The sequence below is a fragment of the Falco biarmicus genome, chromosome 7 (assembly GCF_023638135.1).
Source record: "Falco biarmicus isolate bFalBia1 chromosome 7, bFalBia1.pri, whole genome shotgun sequence".
NCBI lineage: Eukaryota > Metazoa > Chordata > Aves > Falconiformes > Falconidae > Falco > Falco biarmicus.
The window spans coordinates 61,578,059-61,594,099 of NC_079294.1; the positions used below are offsets into that span (position 1 = coordinate 61,578,059).

At 56.4% G+C, this 16,041-nt stretch overlaps 2 protein-coding genes and 1 non-coding gene across 5 annotated transcripts in view; 1 reads left to right on the plus strand and 2 right to left on the minus strand.

Moving 5' to 3' along the window:
* POLG (DNA polymerase gamma, catalytic subunit) lies at positions 1-11,482 on the plus strand. Of its 2 annotated transcripts, XM_056346474.1 has the most exons (23): positions 1-678; positions 1,004-1,610; positions 1,923-2,118; positions 2,571-2,738; positions 3,031-3,177; positions 3,388-3,467; positions 3,940-4,122; positions 4,262-4,422; positions 4,599-4,722; positions 4,793-5,017; positions 5,133-5,253; positions 5,445-5,516; positions 5,593-5,751; positions 6,003-6,163; positions 6,282-6,335; positions 6,435-6,552; positions 7,010-7,145; positions 7,248-7,494; positions 7,587-7,709; positions 8,013-8,184; positions 8,439-8,647; positions 9,694-9,854; positions 10,645-11,482. In XM_056346474.1, the coding sequence occupies exons 1-23, from the start codon at positions 558-560 to the stop codon at positions 10,704-10,706; spliced, it is 3,807 nt and encodes a 1,268-aa protein (XP_056202449.1). In that variant the 5' UTR covers positions 1-557; the 3' UTR covers positions 10,707-11,482. The 2 variants fall into 2 exon arrangements, with proteins under 2 accessions (XP_056202449.1, XP_056202450.1); XM_056346475.1 differs by lacking the exons at positions 9,694-9,854; positions 10,645-11,482 and having other exon boundaries at positions 543-678; positions 8,365-8,581.
* Positions 428-500, minus strand: TRNAR-UCG (transfer RNA arginine (anticodon UCG)). The gene has a single exon. It is a non-coding gene; the product is annotated as a tRNA-Arg (tRNA).
* FANCI (FA complementation group I) overlaps positions 10,197-16,041 on the minus strand; it is a 25,489-nt gene continuing 19,644 nt past the window's right edge. The window contains exons 30-37 of one of the 2 annotated variants that reach the window (XM_056346473.1): positions 15,887-15,974; positions 15,402-15,583; positions 14,724-14,780; positions 14,582-14,641; positions 13,793-13,876; positions 12,641-12,736; positions 11,987-12,112; positions 10,197-11,149 (exon numbers count right to left, since the gene is read on the minus strand). In XM_056346473.1, the coding sequence (XP_056202448.1) occupies positions 11,084-11,149; positions 11,987-12,112; positions 12,641-12,736; positions 13,793-13,876; positions 14,582-14,641; positions 14,724-14,780; positions 15,402-15,583; positions 15,887-15,974 (759 nt within the window). In that variant the 3' untranslated portion in view covers positions 10,197-11,083. Of the gene's footprint in view, positions 11,150-11,986; positions 12,113-12,640; positions 12,737-13,792; positions 13,877-14,581; positions 14,642-14,723; positions 14,781-15,401; positions 15,587-15,886; positions 15,975-16,041 lie in introns of both variants that reach the window. The other variant, XM_056346472.1, reaches the window with a different exon arrangement.

A 16,041-nucleotide genomic window follows, 5' to 3' on the forward strand; every position in this document is an offset into this window, starting at 1 on the left:
TCCCCTTGCCCACACCGTTACCCGGCTCCTTTTGTCCCACGCCCCCGCCGTACCCAGCTGCCCCGGCCGCGGTGAGCCGCCCCCGCCGCCCCGGGGCTTCGCGCTGGGGGTCCCGTGGCCCCGAAGGCGGGCGGAGCGACTGCACCCCGCACCGGGCTTGGCACCCCCCCGGTGCGGGGCGGGTCACCGCCGCCGTGCCCCAGGGGCCGCCCGGCCCCACGCGTGTCACAGGCGCGGTCAATCCTAGGCTCCGCGCACGCAGCCGCCCGCCGCCTGTTTCCCCGCCTCCCGCGAAAGGCACGAGCAAAACGCGAAGGGTGCGCGCGGTGACCCGGTACCGGGCCGGCAGCAGCGCCGGTTTCCGCCCACAGGCCACGGGGCGGGCGGAAGGAGCAAAACGGGCATTGCCGAGCGCGGTGCCCCACGCCGACCGCGGCAGGACTCGAACCTGCAATCTTCTGATCCGAAGTCAGACGCCTTATCCATTAGGCCACGCGGCCGCCGCTGCTGCTGGTTTCCCGCGCGGCCTACTGAGCCAACCGCCGGTGGACCGTACCATGACCGCCGGGGGGGGGTGGCGGGGCGGGATGGGACGTCAGCGCGGCCGGAAGCTCCCCCGGGCGCCCCTGTTCGGAGCCGCCCCCCGGCCCAGGCCCGGGCTGCGCGCGCCGGCAGCAGGTGGGTGCCCGGGGCGAGGTGGGGTGGGGGTGCACGGGGGTGTACGGCTGCCTGCCTTGCACAGCTGCGAGGGTGTGTGTACGTGGCTGCAGGGGTGTTGCACGACTGCGGAGGGTGTTGCACGGCCGCGGGGGGGGGTTGTTGCATGGCCGGGGGGGCGTGTTGCACGGCCGCGAGGGGGGCGGGTGTTGCACGGCCGCGAAGGGGGGGTGTTGCACGGCTGCGGGGGGCTTGCACGGCTCGGCAGCCCGGCCTCCCCCGCCGTGCGGTGCCGCGGGCCCCGGCTGTGCCCAGCCTGCCCCACGCTGTTATTCTCTCCGTGCAGCTCCGTGCTGGCAGCGCATCCCGGGGCGGGCAGCGATGAGGCGCTTGCTCTGGAGGAGGCCAGTGGCCACCAAGCCCCAGCGATGCACCTCCAGCTCCTCCGCCAGCCGCCCGCAGCCGGAGAGCCCGAGCCAGGAGCCCGCCAAGGGCCAGCGGCGCGTGAACCCCCTCAACATCCAGATGCTGTCCAGGACCCTCCACGAGCAGATCTTCCGGGGGGCCCAGGTCCACCACTCGGAGGCGGAGATCCAGAGGAGCGTGGAGCACCTGCAGCGCCATGACCTGTGGGGCAAGGAGACCTCCATGCTGCCCGACGTGGACCTGCAGCTGCCCCACATGTACGGGGATAACATCGATGAGCACTTTCGCCTTCTGGCGCAGAAGCAGAGCTTGCCCTACCTGGAGGCGGCTCATGAGCTGCTGCAGTGCACGCTGCCCCCCATGCCCGCCCAGTGGGCCTGGCAGCTGGGCTGGACCCGCTACAGCCCCGACGGCCGGGCAGAAGCTGTTGACTTCCCCAAGGAGCGAGCGATGGTGCTGGATGTGGAGGTGTGCGTGGCTGATGGCCACTGCCCGACGCTGGCCGTGGCAGTCTCACCGCATGCCTGGTGAGATGCAATGCCAGCAGTGACGCAGGCGGGGGGTTGTGGCAGGCAGGGGGACAGCTTTGGGAAGGATGGGGATGCTTCTGAGTGGAGCCTTTTCCAGCAAACCGCTGCTGGCTTGGGGGGAAAAGAGCGGAGCTCTAAAGCATGGCTGTGGGACGTGTGTCCTGGTTAGCCAGCACAGTGCTCCCCGGGGTCGATCGCCTCCCTCAGAGGGGCTCCTGCTCGACACCCCATGGCACAGCAGGGGCTTTTGGTGCTGGGAACCCGTACTTTGATTTTTACAGCTGTGGGGTCCCGCATGTCCCTCTGCAGGTACTCATGGTGCAGCAAGCGGCTGCTGGAGCAGCGGTATTCCTGGTCCAGCCACCTCACCCTGGCCGACCTCATTCCTCTGGAGAGCCCGGCAGGTGCTGGCTGTGCTGGCAAGCAGGACTGGCTGGAGAGAGTGGTGGTGGGACACAATGTGGCCTTCGATCGGGCATTCATCAAGGAGCAGTACCTCATCCAGGTAATCCACAGTGCCATTGCTTCATGCCGGCAGCTGCAGTTTGTTACTCAGATGATAATTTGCATTGGTTCTTCGGGCTCATTTCGGCAGATGCTGTTGTCCACAGAAACACCAGGGCTGTGCTCGCCTTGTCTTGCGGAACAGGTTGAGGTTGGATCCCTTTAGAGGGAGATATTCTTGCAGCCCGTAAGGTTGCTGGAGCTTGCAGGGTTGCAGCTGGGGATGTGGCAGTAGCCTTTAAGCAGCTGACAGCCTGTGCTGGGGGTGCTCTTGGCTCTCAAAGGAGGGCTGCCGGGAGGCAAAGCTTTGCCTTGACAAAAGCAGTCTGAGCAGAGGACTTGCAGCTCTGTAACACAGGGCAGTGCTTGCTGGCAGCTACAGGAGATTTGGCAGCACATTTCTCTTCCAGCATGTCCCAGACCATCTCTTTTCTCTCTCTTGGCCTGTCCCAGGGCTCCCGGTTACGTTTCCTGGACACCATGAGCATGCACATGGCCATCTCGGGGCTGACGGGCTTCCAGCGCAGCCTCTGGATGGCTGCCAAGCATGGCAAGAGGAAGGGGCTGCAGGAGGTCAAGCAACACATGAAGAAAACATGCAGCAAGATGGAGGGGCCAGCTGTGAGTAAGGGAGCTGAGCCGCTGCCAGTGGCGTGGGTGGCAGGGGACCATTTGATTCTGTAACAGGACTGCTTGATTCTTTAATGGAACTGTTTGCTCCTGTACTGGGACCACCTGCTGCTCTACTGGCAGAGTAGGAGCTGTTGGAGCAGCTCTGCTGGGTGAAGCTCTCCCAGTACCTTGCAGATGAGGTGGCGCTGGTTTAAAACGGGGCAGCAGCATCGTTTACCTCTCCTGATCTCGGCCGTGGCCTGTCCTTGTCCCACGCTGTCTGACCCTGTGTTGTTTGCAGATTACTTCCTGGGACTGGGTGCACGTCAGCAGCATCAACAACCTGGCAGACGTGCACGCGCTGTATGTCGGGGGGGAGCCCCTGGAGAAGGAGGCGCGGCAGCTCTTTGTGAAGGGGACCATGGCCGACGTCAGGAGTCACTTCCAGGTGTGTATGGCCATCCCAGCATCCTGACGGGCGGTGGGAGTGGGGTGGGAGTAGCTGCTGGTGTGGTTTCCATTTTGCTGCCTTTTCTTGCGAGGGCTTTGGGTGTGTGTGGGGCTGTGGTGTCCCCCATCCTCCCGCAGCCCCGGTGCCTTGCCCTGCGCTGGCAGAGGGGTGGCTGCTTTGCCTGCTCTCACCTCCCTCTGCTCCCAGGACCTGATGTCGTACTGTGCCCACGATGTCCAGGCCACCCACGAGGTGTTTCAGGAGCAGCTGCCACTCTTCATGGAGAGGTGAGAGACGCCAAGCTGGCTGGTGTTGGCCAAGGGGGCAGCAAGCTTGGCCAGCAGCAGGGAAGATCCTGGTCCCTCTGGGGATGGGATGTGGCTCCTCTTGTCCTTAGGCTGGTGGTGGGAAGTTGGGGGGCCCTGAACACCTTTTCAGGAGAGACTTCAGACACCACCACCACCACCCTGCCCCTGTAGCTGAGAAGGAATAGACAGCACAGTGTGGCTGGAGGAGGCGAGCAGACTTGGAGGCAGATCAGTGATACAACTCAGGGGTTATTGCACAGGGTTTTAGGGCAGCAGTTTTTGTGCAGGGCAGGCAGAAGGTACAGGGATCCTCACGGGTTTAGGGGAAGAGCATCGAGGGTTGAATGAGTCTGGGAAACCATAGGTGAAGATACATTGATGTCGTAGTCTGGTGCTTCTAGGGCAAATCCCCTCCAGTAGACCTCTAATTCCTTGCTGCTTTGGGCTCTAGGTGTCCCCACCCTGTGACGTTTGCAGGGATGCTGGAGATGGGGGTGTCCTACCTGCCAGTTAATGGGAACTGGAAGAGGTACCTGGATGATGCTCAGGGAATCTATGAGGAGCTGCAGAAGGAAATGAAGAAGTCCCTGATGAACCTGGCCAATGATGCCTGCCAGCTGCTACATGAGGACAGGTACCCATGGGCTGGAAGTGCTGGTCCAGCTGCTTGCAGGACAGAGACCAGACACTGGGTGGTCCTTGGGGGTCTGTGGGTGGGTGCTGGGGATGGGAGCACATCACAAAGCTGTGGTGTGACAACAGTGTATTGGTAGGTACAAGGATGACCCTTGGCTCTGGGATCTTGAGTGGGACACGCAGGAGTTTAAGCAGAAGAAGAATCCGAAGAAGACGAAGAAGAAGGATCAGGATGGGAACAGCAAAGCCCCCCTGGCAGCGACAGGCACAGATGGGTCCACGCAGGAGTGGCAGGAAGGTGAGTGCAGCTGGTCCCCAGGGATGAGGGATGCTTGAGGGATGCCTTCCCGTGGGCACCCAGGTGAAGGGATGTGCTGGCAGGGTGAAGCATCTCTGACCTGTGTCCCTCTGCTGGGGCATACAGTGGGGTGGCACGGAGGGCTCTTTGACAGCCCGTCTTCCTTGCCTCACCAGATCCTGGTCCCCCCAGTGAGGATGAGGAGCTGAAAGCCCCAGCAAGCCAGGTCTGCTTGGAGCATCTGAAGGAGACGGTCGCGCTGCAGCCCAAGAGACTCCAGCACCTGCCAGGCCATCCGGGGTGAGTTGGGGACCCTGGGTGTCCCTGGGGCTTGCCCTGCCCTCTCTGACCCGTCCCTGCTGCTCCCCAGCTGGTACCGCAAGCTGTGCCCGCGCCTGGAGGAGGCGGGGTGGGTGCCAGGACCCAGCCTCATCAGCCTGCAGATGAGGGTGACCCCAAAGCTGATGCGCCTGGCCTGGGATGGCTTCCCCCTTCATTACTCAGAGAAGCATGGCTGGGGCTACCTGGTGCCAGGGCGGCAGGACAATTTGCTGGCAGCCTCCTCGGAGACAGAGGGCTCCCCCTGCCCACACAGGTGAGAGGAATATAGTGGGGTGCCCCACTGGGGGCTGCCCCGCGGTGCGGTTTGGGAGCTCCCTGGGACCTTGTCCAGGTGGTGACACACAGAGCCCTCTCCTCTCCCCTGCCAGGGTGATCGAGTACCTGTACAGGCAGCACTGCCTGGAGAAAGGCAAGGAGCAGCCCCCGGCGCCGGAGGCTGCTGTGGAGGACGAGCTGCTGGTGATGGACAGCAGCACAATGTGGCAGAAGGTGAAGAAAGGGATGGAGGGTCTCTCGGTGGGAGAGAGAGATACGGGCTGCACTTCTTCCCGTGTGCATGTGAAAACCAGCCCCACGTGTGGCTCCAGGGGCTGGAAGTAAGAAATTTCCTGTAATAAGTGTTAAAGCGCTGGAGAATTAGCGTTTGACCTGGCTTCCTCCGCTGTCCCTCTCTGCTGCAGGTGGAGGAGCTGGGCCAGCTGGAGGGGGACGTGGAGGACAAAATAGGCAGAGCAGAGCCGAGCCTGGCACAGGTGAGAGGGGTTTCCTGCGGGATGGAGTGGTGGGTTGGTCACTCTTCCCGTAACTTCCCTCTCCCACCATGCCCAGGGTGTTCCTGGCATCACCTCGCATGGCTGGTCACAAGAAGGGATGGAGGAGCTGCCTAAGCTGCCAGAAGTGAGGAGCCAGCCCTCATACCACCACGGCAATGGTCCCTACAATGATGTCAACATCCCTGGGTGCTGGTTCTTCAAGCTGCCCCACAAGGCGAGTTGGGTGCTCCTGGGGCTCTTCCTGAGGGCTTCCCAGTCACCCTGCATCCCAGTTCCCCTGGTCCTGCTGCACAGCTGTGTTACCTTGCCTGTCACCTGAGTGCTGCAGCACTCCTGGGACCCCTGGGATCTTGTTCCATGGGACCGGGTGGTGGAGATACATCACTAGCTGGGGCAGGAGGCACAGAGCTTTACTGAGATTTAGTGGTGGCACACTGAGCTCTGGCACCTCTTTTGCTGCTAAAGGACGGGAACGATAACAATGTGGGAAGCCCTTTTGCCAAGGATTTCCTGCCTCAGATGGAGGATGGCACCCTGCGGGCTGCCGTGGGCCGCACCCACGGGACCAGAGCCCTTGAGATTAACAAAATGATCTCATTTTGGAGGAATGCTCACAAGCGGATCAGGTGAGCAGCTGCTTTCAGCTGAATCGTGACATCCTGCAGGTAGAGGCTGCGTTGCAGCTGGGGGAGGTTGTGCAGATGTCGGGGGCTCAGCATCTCACCTGCTGCATGTTCCCCCCAGTTCCCAGATGGTGGTGTGGCTGAAGAAGGGGGAGCTGCCTCGTGTGGTGACCAGGTATGGCGGGGAATGGCCCCAGCTGGGACTGTGGTCTCCTCTGTGCCACACCGGGAGGGCTCTCGCAGGATGATGCTCTCACGCTCACCTCTGTCCCAGGCACCCTGACTACAATGAGGAGGATGATTACGGAGCCATCCTGCCGCAGGTGGTGACCGCAGGCACCATCACCCGGCGGGCGGTGGAGCCCACATGGCTGACGGCCAGCAACGCCCGGGTATGGCCACCCTTGGGTCCCTGTGGGGGTGTTTGGGGGCACCCTCTGTGTGCTTTGGGCTTGTGGGAGCAGGCTGGGTTGGAAGTAGGAGTTGAGGCTGGGTGCTGGGTTTGAGGGGGCAGGGCTGGTGCTGGGACCCTTCTCTTGCTGACGTGCTTGGGAGAAGGGAAGGAGTCAGCAGAGGCTCCTGAGCTTCAAAATTTGGTGAAAGGAGAAAACGCTGAAGCACTGGTTTCTGACCTTCCCTAAGCTCCCCATCTTCCACGCCGGAGGAGCCCAGGGGGAGTAACCAAGTGGGTGATGCCCCATGTATACGTTAAACCTGGTTTTGACTTTCGGAGCAAAATTTAGGGGCATAGGGAGCGCCATGCTGGCCAGCCACAGCTGCGGGAGGAAGGCTGCTCCTCTGCCGCTGAAGAGGTGAGGCGCGGGCTGAGCTGGGCGTTGTGTCCCACAGGCCGACCGGGTGGGCAGTGAGCTGAAAGCCATGGTCCAGGTTCCACCCGGCTACTCCCTGGTGGGCGCGGATGTGGATTCCCAGGAGCTCTGGATAGCTGCTGTCCTTGGCGAGGCGCACTTTGCTGGCATGCACGGTGAGCTGGGGCTGCGCTGCAGGGGAATGGCTTTAGTGGGTAGTGGGATGATCCCCTGAGCCTGGTCCCGTTTGGTGTCTGACCCCTGATGCTCTCCCGCAGGCTGTACGGCCTTCGGCTGGATGACTCTGCAGGGGAAGAAGAGCAACGCGACAGACCTGCACAGCAAGACGGCCACCACGGTGGGCATCAGCCGGGAGCACGCCAAAATCTTCAACTACGGGCGCATCTACGGGGCTGGGCAGCCCTTCGCTGAGCGGCTGCTGATGCAGTTCAACCATCGGCTGACACAGGAGCAGGCTCGTGAGAAGGCTCAGCGGATGTATGCGGTCACCAAGGGTGTCCGGAGGTAGGCGGTGCCTGGGGAGGTGGAGGGTGAGCGGGCACAGGGATGGTGGCAGTGTCCCACGGGACCTTGGCATGGGTCACTCTCCCCTCCAGGTTTCATCTCTCTGAGGAGGGAGAGTGGCTGGTGAGGGAGCTGGGCCTGACTGTGGACAGGGCGGAGGATGGATCAGTGTCAGCCCAGGATGTCCAGCAGCTCCAGAGAGAAGCCATGAAATGGTGAGATGCTCCAACCCCGCATGTCTCTGGTGGCATCAGGATGCGAGGTGGAGGGAGCTGCAGCCCCACATGCAGTGGGCAGAGAAGGGAGATGGGGCTGGGTAGTTCAGTCCCTTCCAGCTCCCCCAGGGCTGAGTAGGTTTGATCCGGGGGCTCTTGGTCTCTCCCAGTGAGCAGTTACCAGTAGAAGGCTACAGGGGTTCATCCAGCTGCCCCAAAACCAGGAGAGGGTGTTTGAGATTCTCAAACGGGGCCAGCAGCCTCCTCCCCCACTTCTAGCAAACCTCCCCTCTGCCCCACCAGCTCCCGGAGGAAGAAGAAGTGGAATGTGGTGGAGCACCGTGTGTGGTCTGGAGGCACTGAGTCTGAGATGTTCAACAAGCTGGAGAGCATCGCCTTATCCCCCTCCCCCCAGACACCGGTGCTGGGCTGCCACATCAGCAGGGCCCTGGAGCCCGCCGTGGCCAAGGGGGAGGTAAGGACATGGCTCTGTGCTGCTGCGCTTGTCTTCTCCAAAAGGGCAACCCCATGTTCAGCCCTTATAGGCTGGAGACCCAGTAGGCTCTTGGAGCCATGCAAGAAGCCCGTTGCCCCTTTTCTTGATCTGCATGCCGTCAAGAAAACCCAACCGCCCTGAGCGTAACACTTCTTCCAGGAGCTCTCCTGTCCTGGGACCAGGCCCTGGACCCCAGTGCTCTCTCAGCGTCCGTCCGTGTTTCCTTTCCCCAGTTTCTGACCAGCAGAGTGAACTGGGTGGTGCAGAGCTCGGCCGTTGACTATCTGCACCTCATGCTCGTTGCCATGAAGTGGCTCTTCGAGGAGTTTGACATCAATGGGCGCTTCTGCATCAGCATCCACGATGAGGTGCGCTACCTGGTCCAGCAGCAAGATCGTTACCGGGCAGCCCTGGCCCTGCAGATCACCAACCTCCTCACACGGTGAGATGTGACTCCTGGGGACAAACACCACTGCCTCTGGGGTGGGACAGGGCAGGCTCAAGGGACTGGGGTGACAGCAGAGGCGTTAGCTTTGCCCGCAGCGGGCTGGTGCAGAGCCGTTTTCTGCTCAAGGGCAGTTGGCAGTGCTGGAGGTTGCAGTTCCTTCAGGTGTGACCCGGGTGGCTATAAATGGAGCTGGGCTTTGGTTTCCAGGGATAACGTGCTGGCAAGAGGGGGATCTCATCAGCTTTTGGCTCCTGCAGCGCTGGTCCCAATTGTTCAGCTCTGCTGAGATGCCAGCGCGTTGCGTCCTGCTCCCTTCGGGTCTGCAGCCGTGGCGTGGCAGCAGCCCTTGGGCTCGATGGAGCAGCCGGGAGCCTGCAACTGTCCCCATCCCTTGTCTCCCCCCCGCCCTCAGGGGACAGCAAAGGGGCATGGCTCCTGCTGCTGCGAGCACCAGCGCAGCTGCCCCTCCCGCAGCAGGGGCTGTTCTTGCTGCTTCCCTGCCCCAGCAAAGTGAAGCTCAGCCTAGAAAGCTCCTGACCTCACGGGGTCCCTTCGCTCCGGCTCTGGCACAGCCAGCTTTGCCAGGTCCCCTTCCCCTACTGTGGGGCGTTCGGTTATCTGGGAGCCGGCTGAAGTGGAGGTTTTCTGCTGCGCTGAGGCAGGGATACAGCAAACAGCCTCTCTGTGCTGGTTTGTGGCTTTGTGCCGGCTCCTGCAAGCACAGGGCTTCCTGCTGGGAAAATCCAGCACCTGCTCTGCCTGGATTAGCCAGCTGCGAGGGGCTGGGTTCTTCCTTTCTTCCGAGGAGGCTCAGTGTACCCCTACGCTGTTCCTCCCACATCCACTTTGGCAATACCTGACCCTTGTGCCACGTGGTACTTAAAAAGCACCTTGTCTCCCAGCTGCTGAGTGACGTGGGTGCGAGGTGACCTGTCACCGCTGGCTGGCCAGTGCTTTGTGAGGCTGCGGCTGATCACACCCAGGTGTGACAAGGCTAAGGGTGATGTAGCACCTTCCCACCTGGTCTTTCGTTCTTCCAGGTGCATGTTCGCCTACAAACTCGGCCTCCAGGATCTGCCGCAGTCGGTGGCTTTCTTCAGCGCAGTGGATGTTGACCAGTGCTTAAGGAAAGAGGTGACCATGAACTGCGTGACGCCATCAAACCCAACCGGGATGGAGAAGAAGTACGGCATCCCCCAAGGTGAGCGACGCCGGCGCGAGCTAACCCCGCTGCAATCCCCGCTGCAATCCCCGCTGCACAGGGCTCCCCAGCTTAGGTGGAACATGTGGCCTGAGCAGTCGTTCCCCGAGGGCAGAGGTACCTCGAGAGCCCCTTGCTTCTGGCCCATCGCAGCCGCTCCCCTGGTGCCAGCCCCTCTCTACCCTCTTCCCCTTCTTGATCCTCTGAGTTTGTGCTGCAGCTTCCACATACCTGAGTGACGAGCTGGGCCTGGCTCGGTTACCCCCCCCCGCACCTTTGCTTTGAGCCCTCCTGTGCACCAGGTCGCATTGCTGCCTTTCCAAAATGAGGCACCTCAACAACTTTGTATATATTGCCCACCCTTAGGGAACTTTTATTAGAAGGTTACAGACAAAGGGTGCTTTTAGAAACAGGACTTTTGTTCTGCGGGCAAAAAAGGCACTTCTGTTTTCACCAAGAACAAGGCAAATTAAACAAGTGCATTGCATCAAGGTCAGCAAAAACACAACAGCAAAACCAGCCTCGCCCCAGGAAGCTGTTGCCTCTCTGCTTCTCAGGAGCTGCCCCCAGCAGGCAGCTTCGACTCCAAGGCAGAACAGCTCGTGTTTCCAGCTTCCTACTGGTGCTGGCTGTTGCGTTCACACCACCACACAAAGCAGAACTTTGAATAAATTTAGGGCTTTTTGTGCTATGCGCTCTGAACTAAAGCAAATCATGACCGTCACTCTCTTATGTTACGCAGTCTTTGTACTGCAGAATGCAGGGAACTGATTGTCCCATTGTCTTCCAGGAGAAGCTCTGGATATATACCAGCTAATTGAAATAACCAAAGGTTCACTGGAGAAGAAATAATGACGCTAGAGTGCCAGAATGACAATTGTCCAGATTGCGTGCCAGGGCCTGGCTGTCCTTTCAGAAGGTGATATTTTGGCAAGGGCTGATCCCGGTCACTCCGTTTCCTTTTTGCTGTAAGAAGGGATGTTGGTGGGGAAGATTTTGATAGCAGCACCTTCGAAGAGCAGAGGTGCTTCCGAGGGCAGCAGCCAGCTGTAAAATCCAAGACGGGGCCAGAAGCGCTGCTTGCACACCCGTGGGCACAAAGGAGGAAGCCATACGAGTACTTGGCAAGAGAAACAACCAGCCATCAGCTCTGTACACGCAGTTGTCCCAAGACCAAGGCGAGTCTGCCACAGGCGCTGTGGGAGGAGGCGGCAGCAGCAACCCCAGCTTTACTTTTTTCGCTGTCTCTTCTTTTTGGGTTCCTGGTTCTCATCTGTCTGCTCCGCTGTGCTGCTCTGGAGGGGGTGGGAGACAGCAGCAGTACACGGTGTGATTGGTTTTGTGTGATTAGTCTAAGCAATGTTTACGTAAAGCAAGAAACCAGATGTACAGAACAGGATTTGACTCTTTTCCTCCTTAACAAAATGACCTGACTATGCAACTCATCTCACCCACTGAGACTTTCCCTGTAGAACCCCCACCCCACCCCAATTAATACTGGAACTTAAGACCACAGATTATCAATGGCACAGGAGAGGGACCGTTTGTGCTGGGGTTTGGGTTGTTGAAACACTCAGGAAAATATGGACAGAAGCACCAATAAAAACCTGGACAATCAGCAAAGTAAATTGTTTATTTTTTTTATCCAGCACAGGTTGCGCTACTTTCGCCAGCACTATCTGGTAGAGGAGGTGGGTCTGAGGAGAATTATACGCTGCAGAGTTTGCTCTGCCAGGTGTTGATTTACAAAAGTCAGCCTGGATGCAAAACCACTTTCCATGGTGCAAAACACCACCACGCTGCAAAGGTCTGGTCCCGGCAAGCCAGTAGGTCCTCAGAGGTAACGCTGATAGACCACTCTGCTTGCTAAGGCAAACAACAAGGTCTTAAGAGCAGTCTCACTTCCCTAAGACCAGAGATACAGACAACTGGTGCATGGAAATAGAGGTTACTCAAGGCAGGGGGGTGTTAGCCAGACTAACTGTTTACTCCTTTGTATCAGGTTAGGCGTTAGAGCTAATCCAGGGAAGACAAACTGTCCTAACTTCACATATGCCTGCGCAGCTCACAAACACAGCTGGCCTCAGAAGAGGAGGAAACCTATCAGTAAAAGCAGCTAAATGAGTTCTAACCTGGTCGTTGTCTGGCTCGTTTTCAGCATCCCTTGTGTTATGCTCTCGTAACGCGCTGTCTAGCATGGATGCGTTGATGCGGAAGTCCCGGGAGGTGCTTAGCTTCATGTATTGCATCAAGTTCACCTGCAGCAACCAGCGGGAGAGGACATAATGCTATTAGCATCTTAGTTTTCTACACTGCCTAGTCCTTTGCACAGCACTGGAACAGAACCCATCACAGTGATAATGCAGGACTGAAGCAAAAGGTAGGTGACAAAGCACCTGCCTCCACACAATCCAGCGGCCCATTTTTGTTTTCCTAAAAGCCAAGTGATTGCCAGTGTCTCTCACTCTCATGATGTACCTCATCATGGTACATGTCTCTAGGCAGCTGGCGTTAAGTGGGCAAGTTTTTGCTCAGCCAGAAACCACATGATGTTAGGTCACCGGCAGTACTGCCATTGGCACCTGCTGGCATCAGCATGGCGGTAATTCAGTAGTGTTGGGCCACGAGCTTGGGCAAAGGCTGACAGAGGTGCAAAGTCCTTACACCTTCTTAATCTGAGCATTAACAGAAACTTTGAAAGGTGGACCAGCAATAGCCCCCCACCATGCCATTGATCCCACTGTTCCACTGAGTTTAGGTCACAGAAGAGCTCTGCTTTATGTTACCTTTGATTTCTTGGAGAGATGGATAAGGAACTTCTCATACTGCTCTATTGCAAAAATCAGGTTTGGGATTGGCTTGGTGTCCCGAAGCACCTTAGCCTGGAACGCAGAAGGAAGTGTGACAGAGCAGGTTTGGAAGTGAACAATGACACTGTAGCATGACATGAAGACCACAACACTCCCAGTTTAGAAAAGTGTCTTCAGTAGCCTTGCTCCATACCAATCCTGTCCCAGCAAGCCCTGCCAGTGTTGTTACTGGTTCTAAAGTTGGCTCTCACGATGGTTCTGCAGCAAGGCTCTCCCATCTATTGTTTTGTACTTTGCCTGCAGTCCGCAGCCCTGATACGCCTGACAGCCATCAGGGCAAGAGTTCTCTGCTCCAGCTCTGCAAAGGCGTCACAAGCATATACCTTCCATGCAACGAGCACGTTGATGTTTCACCATATTTTTGTCCTGTTTATTCACCACCACTAATGTTTGTTTCCCATGGCGACAGTGGTAAAAAAAAAGTACATGCAGCATTTCAGCCCATTTCTATACACTCAGGGAATTACTGGGAAGATCATGCTTGTGGCTTTTAAACCCTTAAGATCACAGGAATGTCTGGGACAACTGATGAGACAGAGGAAACGCTGGCTGGGAGCACGAAGGACGTAAAAGACCCGGAACCTACCAGCTGGCTCAATTGTTCCCAACCAAATCATCCAGTTATTCTCAACTGCCTTGCTTTAGCAGAATCCACTACTTCATCTTTAAATGTACTAAGAAAATTAAGAAACACTGAAACAGAGTGCACTATTGGTTCCAGTAAGTTAGCCCATTTCTGTAATTTCATAGCTTACCCCAAATGATAAAATACCAGGCAAGACAGACTATCCAGACTTGATCTTTGTTTCAGGTCTGTGAGCTTTTAGGGTGCATTTAGCGAAGGTGGCATTTTTCTTGGCTTTTTCTGGTTGTTTTTTATTTGTTTGTTTGAGGTTTTTTATACTTCTCTCTGAAGTTAAGGCAGATTAAATTTGATTTTTACTTAAGGGCCCAAATGACAATTTGCCATTGGTGATTTGTAAGAAGCCACCAGGTAACACAAGCCTTGAGGTATGATCCCAAGTTCAAATACAGCCCATATTCTAATAGAGAGCGAGTCAATCTTACCATGACTGTGGAGATTGCAGCAGCTTCATCCTCTTTCTTCCTTTTCTTCTCTTCTGCAAAGCTTAAGCTCTCACTGTGGATGTTCTGGAGGAGGATGCCAAAAGATGTGGTATTAGAGGATAAGCAGGGAAGAAAAGCCAGAGAAGTCTTTGCTCTGGCCAGCTAACAGCATTACCAGCTAGATGACAGAAAGGTAGTGATACAAGAAGGATGGAACTGGAAGTAATCTCAAAAAAAGAAGGAAAATAAAATGAACGTCGTAATTTATACATTCAGAAATGTGTGAGAAGTCGCCAGGAATGCTAGCTCTGCACACCCCTACACCCTCCCCAATATGCTACCCCTCTTGTACAGTTCTTGTGGTCCTCACTCCAGCATCCAATTCCTCTCCAAGCAGCTAAATCCCCATCTCTGGCACTGCAGTCTTTGGCACCCACATTATTTTACACTGTGGTGACTGCAGTGTTGTTGACCTTTATTTGCCATTGTGGTTAACAGCAGTACTAATGTCATCCAAAAAACCGCCACATGAACAGAGGGGAAAAAAAAACCAACTAAAAACCAGCTCCTCAAACACTCTTCCTTCCCTGCTCAAGCAGAAAGCAGCTTGCTCGGTCCCAATGGTGCTGAAATGTCTTATGCTATTATTTGACATGGTAAAGCTTGAACTGTAGGAAACTCAAGTCATGTCAAGAAGATTAATAATCCCCAAAGGTGCCCATATCCTGCAGTTGATACAGCACTCAGCTTCAGATTGACTGTGATTTTGCCAGTTAATGTAGGCCTTACCTGTACATAAGTAATGAATGAGTAACACTGTGGGGTCAAATGGGAACCCGAGAGCTTCACCTGCGAAGAAGCAGAGAGGTTGGCGTTACTCCTAACTTAAGGCAATGAGCCATTCCCCCTCCAGCAATTTGCTCACACTCACCAGCTTTTCCAGCCTTCCGGGAATCGTATTGGAGGTACTGCGACAAGCTTGGATATACTGCAAGGAAAACATGACAGAGTCTCTTCTAGGTACACTGTTCCCATCCTGCAACATGTACTTCCAGGCAGGGCTCAAAGCAGCTTATCCAATGGCACAGTGGCAAGGGCAGAATTTGCGAGAATTATCCTCCCCAGTGGCCTGCTACATCCCAGATGCCATGTCTGCATTCCTAGAGCTGAGAGCCCTCTGGGGTATTCACCACCTTGTCTCAAACGAGCTCCCAGTGGCCAGGTCTGATGCTTCAAGCCTTAGATAGGAATGAGTGGCTAGGGCAGGATTGCGGAGCACTGCGAGAACCCTGCTAGTGCTGTCCATCATGGCACACTGCTGCATACAGGGGAACCGACAAGGTACACTGGAAAGAGCCAGTCCAAGACACGCACAGCCAAATTCAGCTGGAGAGCAGCTTTCCTTTACCTCCACTGGCACAACTATCACTGCTCAGAAAGGTCACAAAATTGAGGGCACGAAAGCTAAAGGAATGACTCAACTCCTGCAAGAGATCAACAGCCAGTCCTGAGCACAGCTGCTGCCAGGGGTCACTGTGAGCTTGCTGTAGCAGATGGGGGAAAAGTTTTTAGATCCTAGCCAGTCCCCTGTCAGCACAGCAGCACTCACATGTTTGATGAGGGAGGTGAGAATTGCGTATGTCTTGCTGAGGCTTCTCAGCAGCGTGTCCACACAGCTCCCTGCAGGGAGTGCTGTCTGTACCAGCTCATGATAAACTGTCAGCAGAGTTCCCAGCTGCAGAATTACACCTTTCTCCAGAGCCTGAGTTTGGTTTGATGCTTGAGAAGAGTCTTCTAGAAGAGATGAATACCTGGTGAATGTATGTCTAATGAATCCAATTATGCAGGTGGGAGGCACAAAAGACCACCTTTGTCTGGTGCACAAAGCACCAGCGTGGCACAGGGAAAATAATCGCTGGAGGGATTTTGTGACAACACGCTCTGTCTTACATTGTTCGTGTGGAACCAGCTCAAGGGAGGGTTTAACCTGCCCTCAGATGATGCTACCTCAAAATCCCAAAAGATCTTTTTGCTCTCTGTCTTCATCTGTTTTTGAAAAAGGTGTAACAGTAAGAAGTGGACCACTTTTATTACCTGATGTGTCTGATCCCAGACTGGTGAGTTTCTTGATAAGCCAATCCACCTCTTCAAGGACCTTATCCGCCTGACTCAGAACCAGCAGCTAAGACAGAAATATCAATAACAAGAGGTCTTTGGAGTTTGGCAGAACAGGAACCTACAAGCCACTC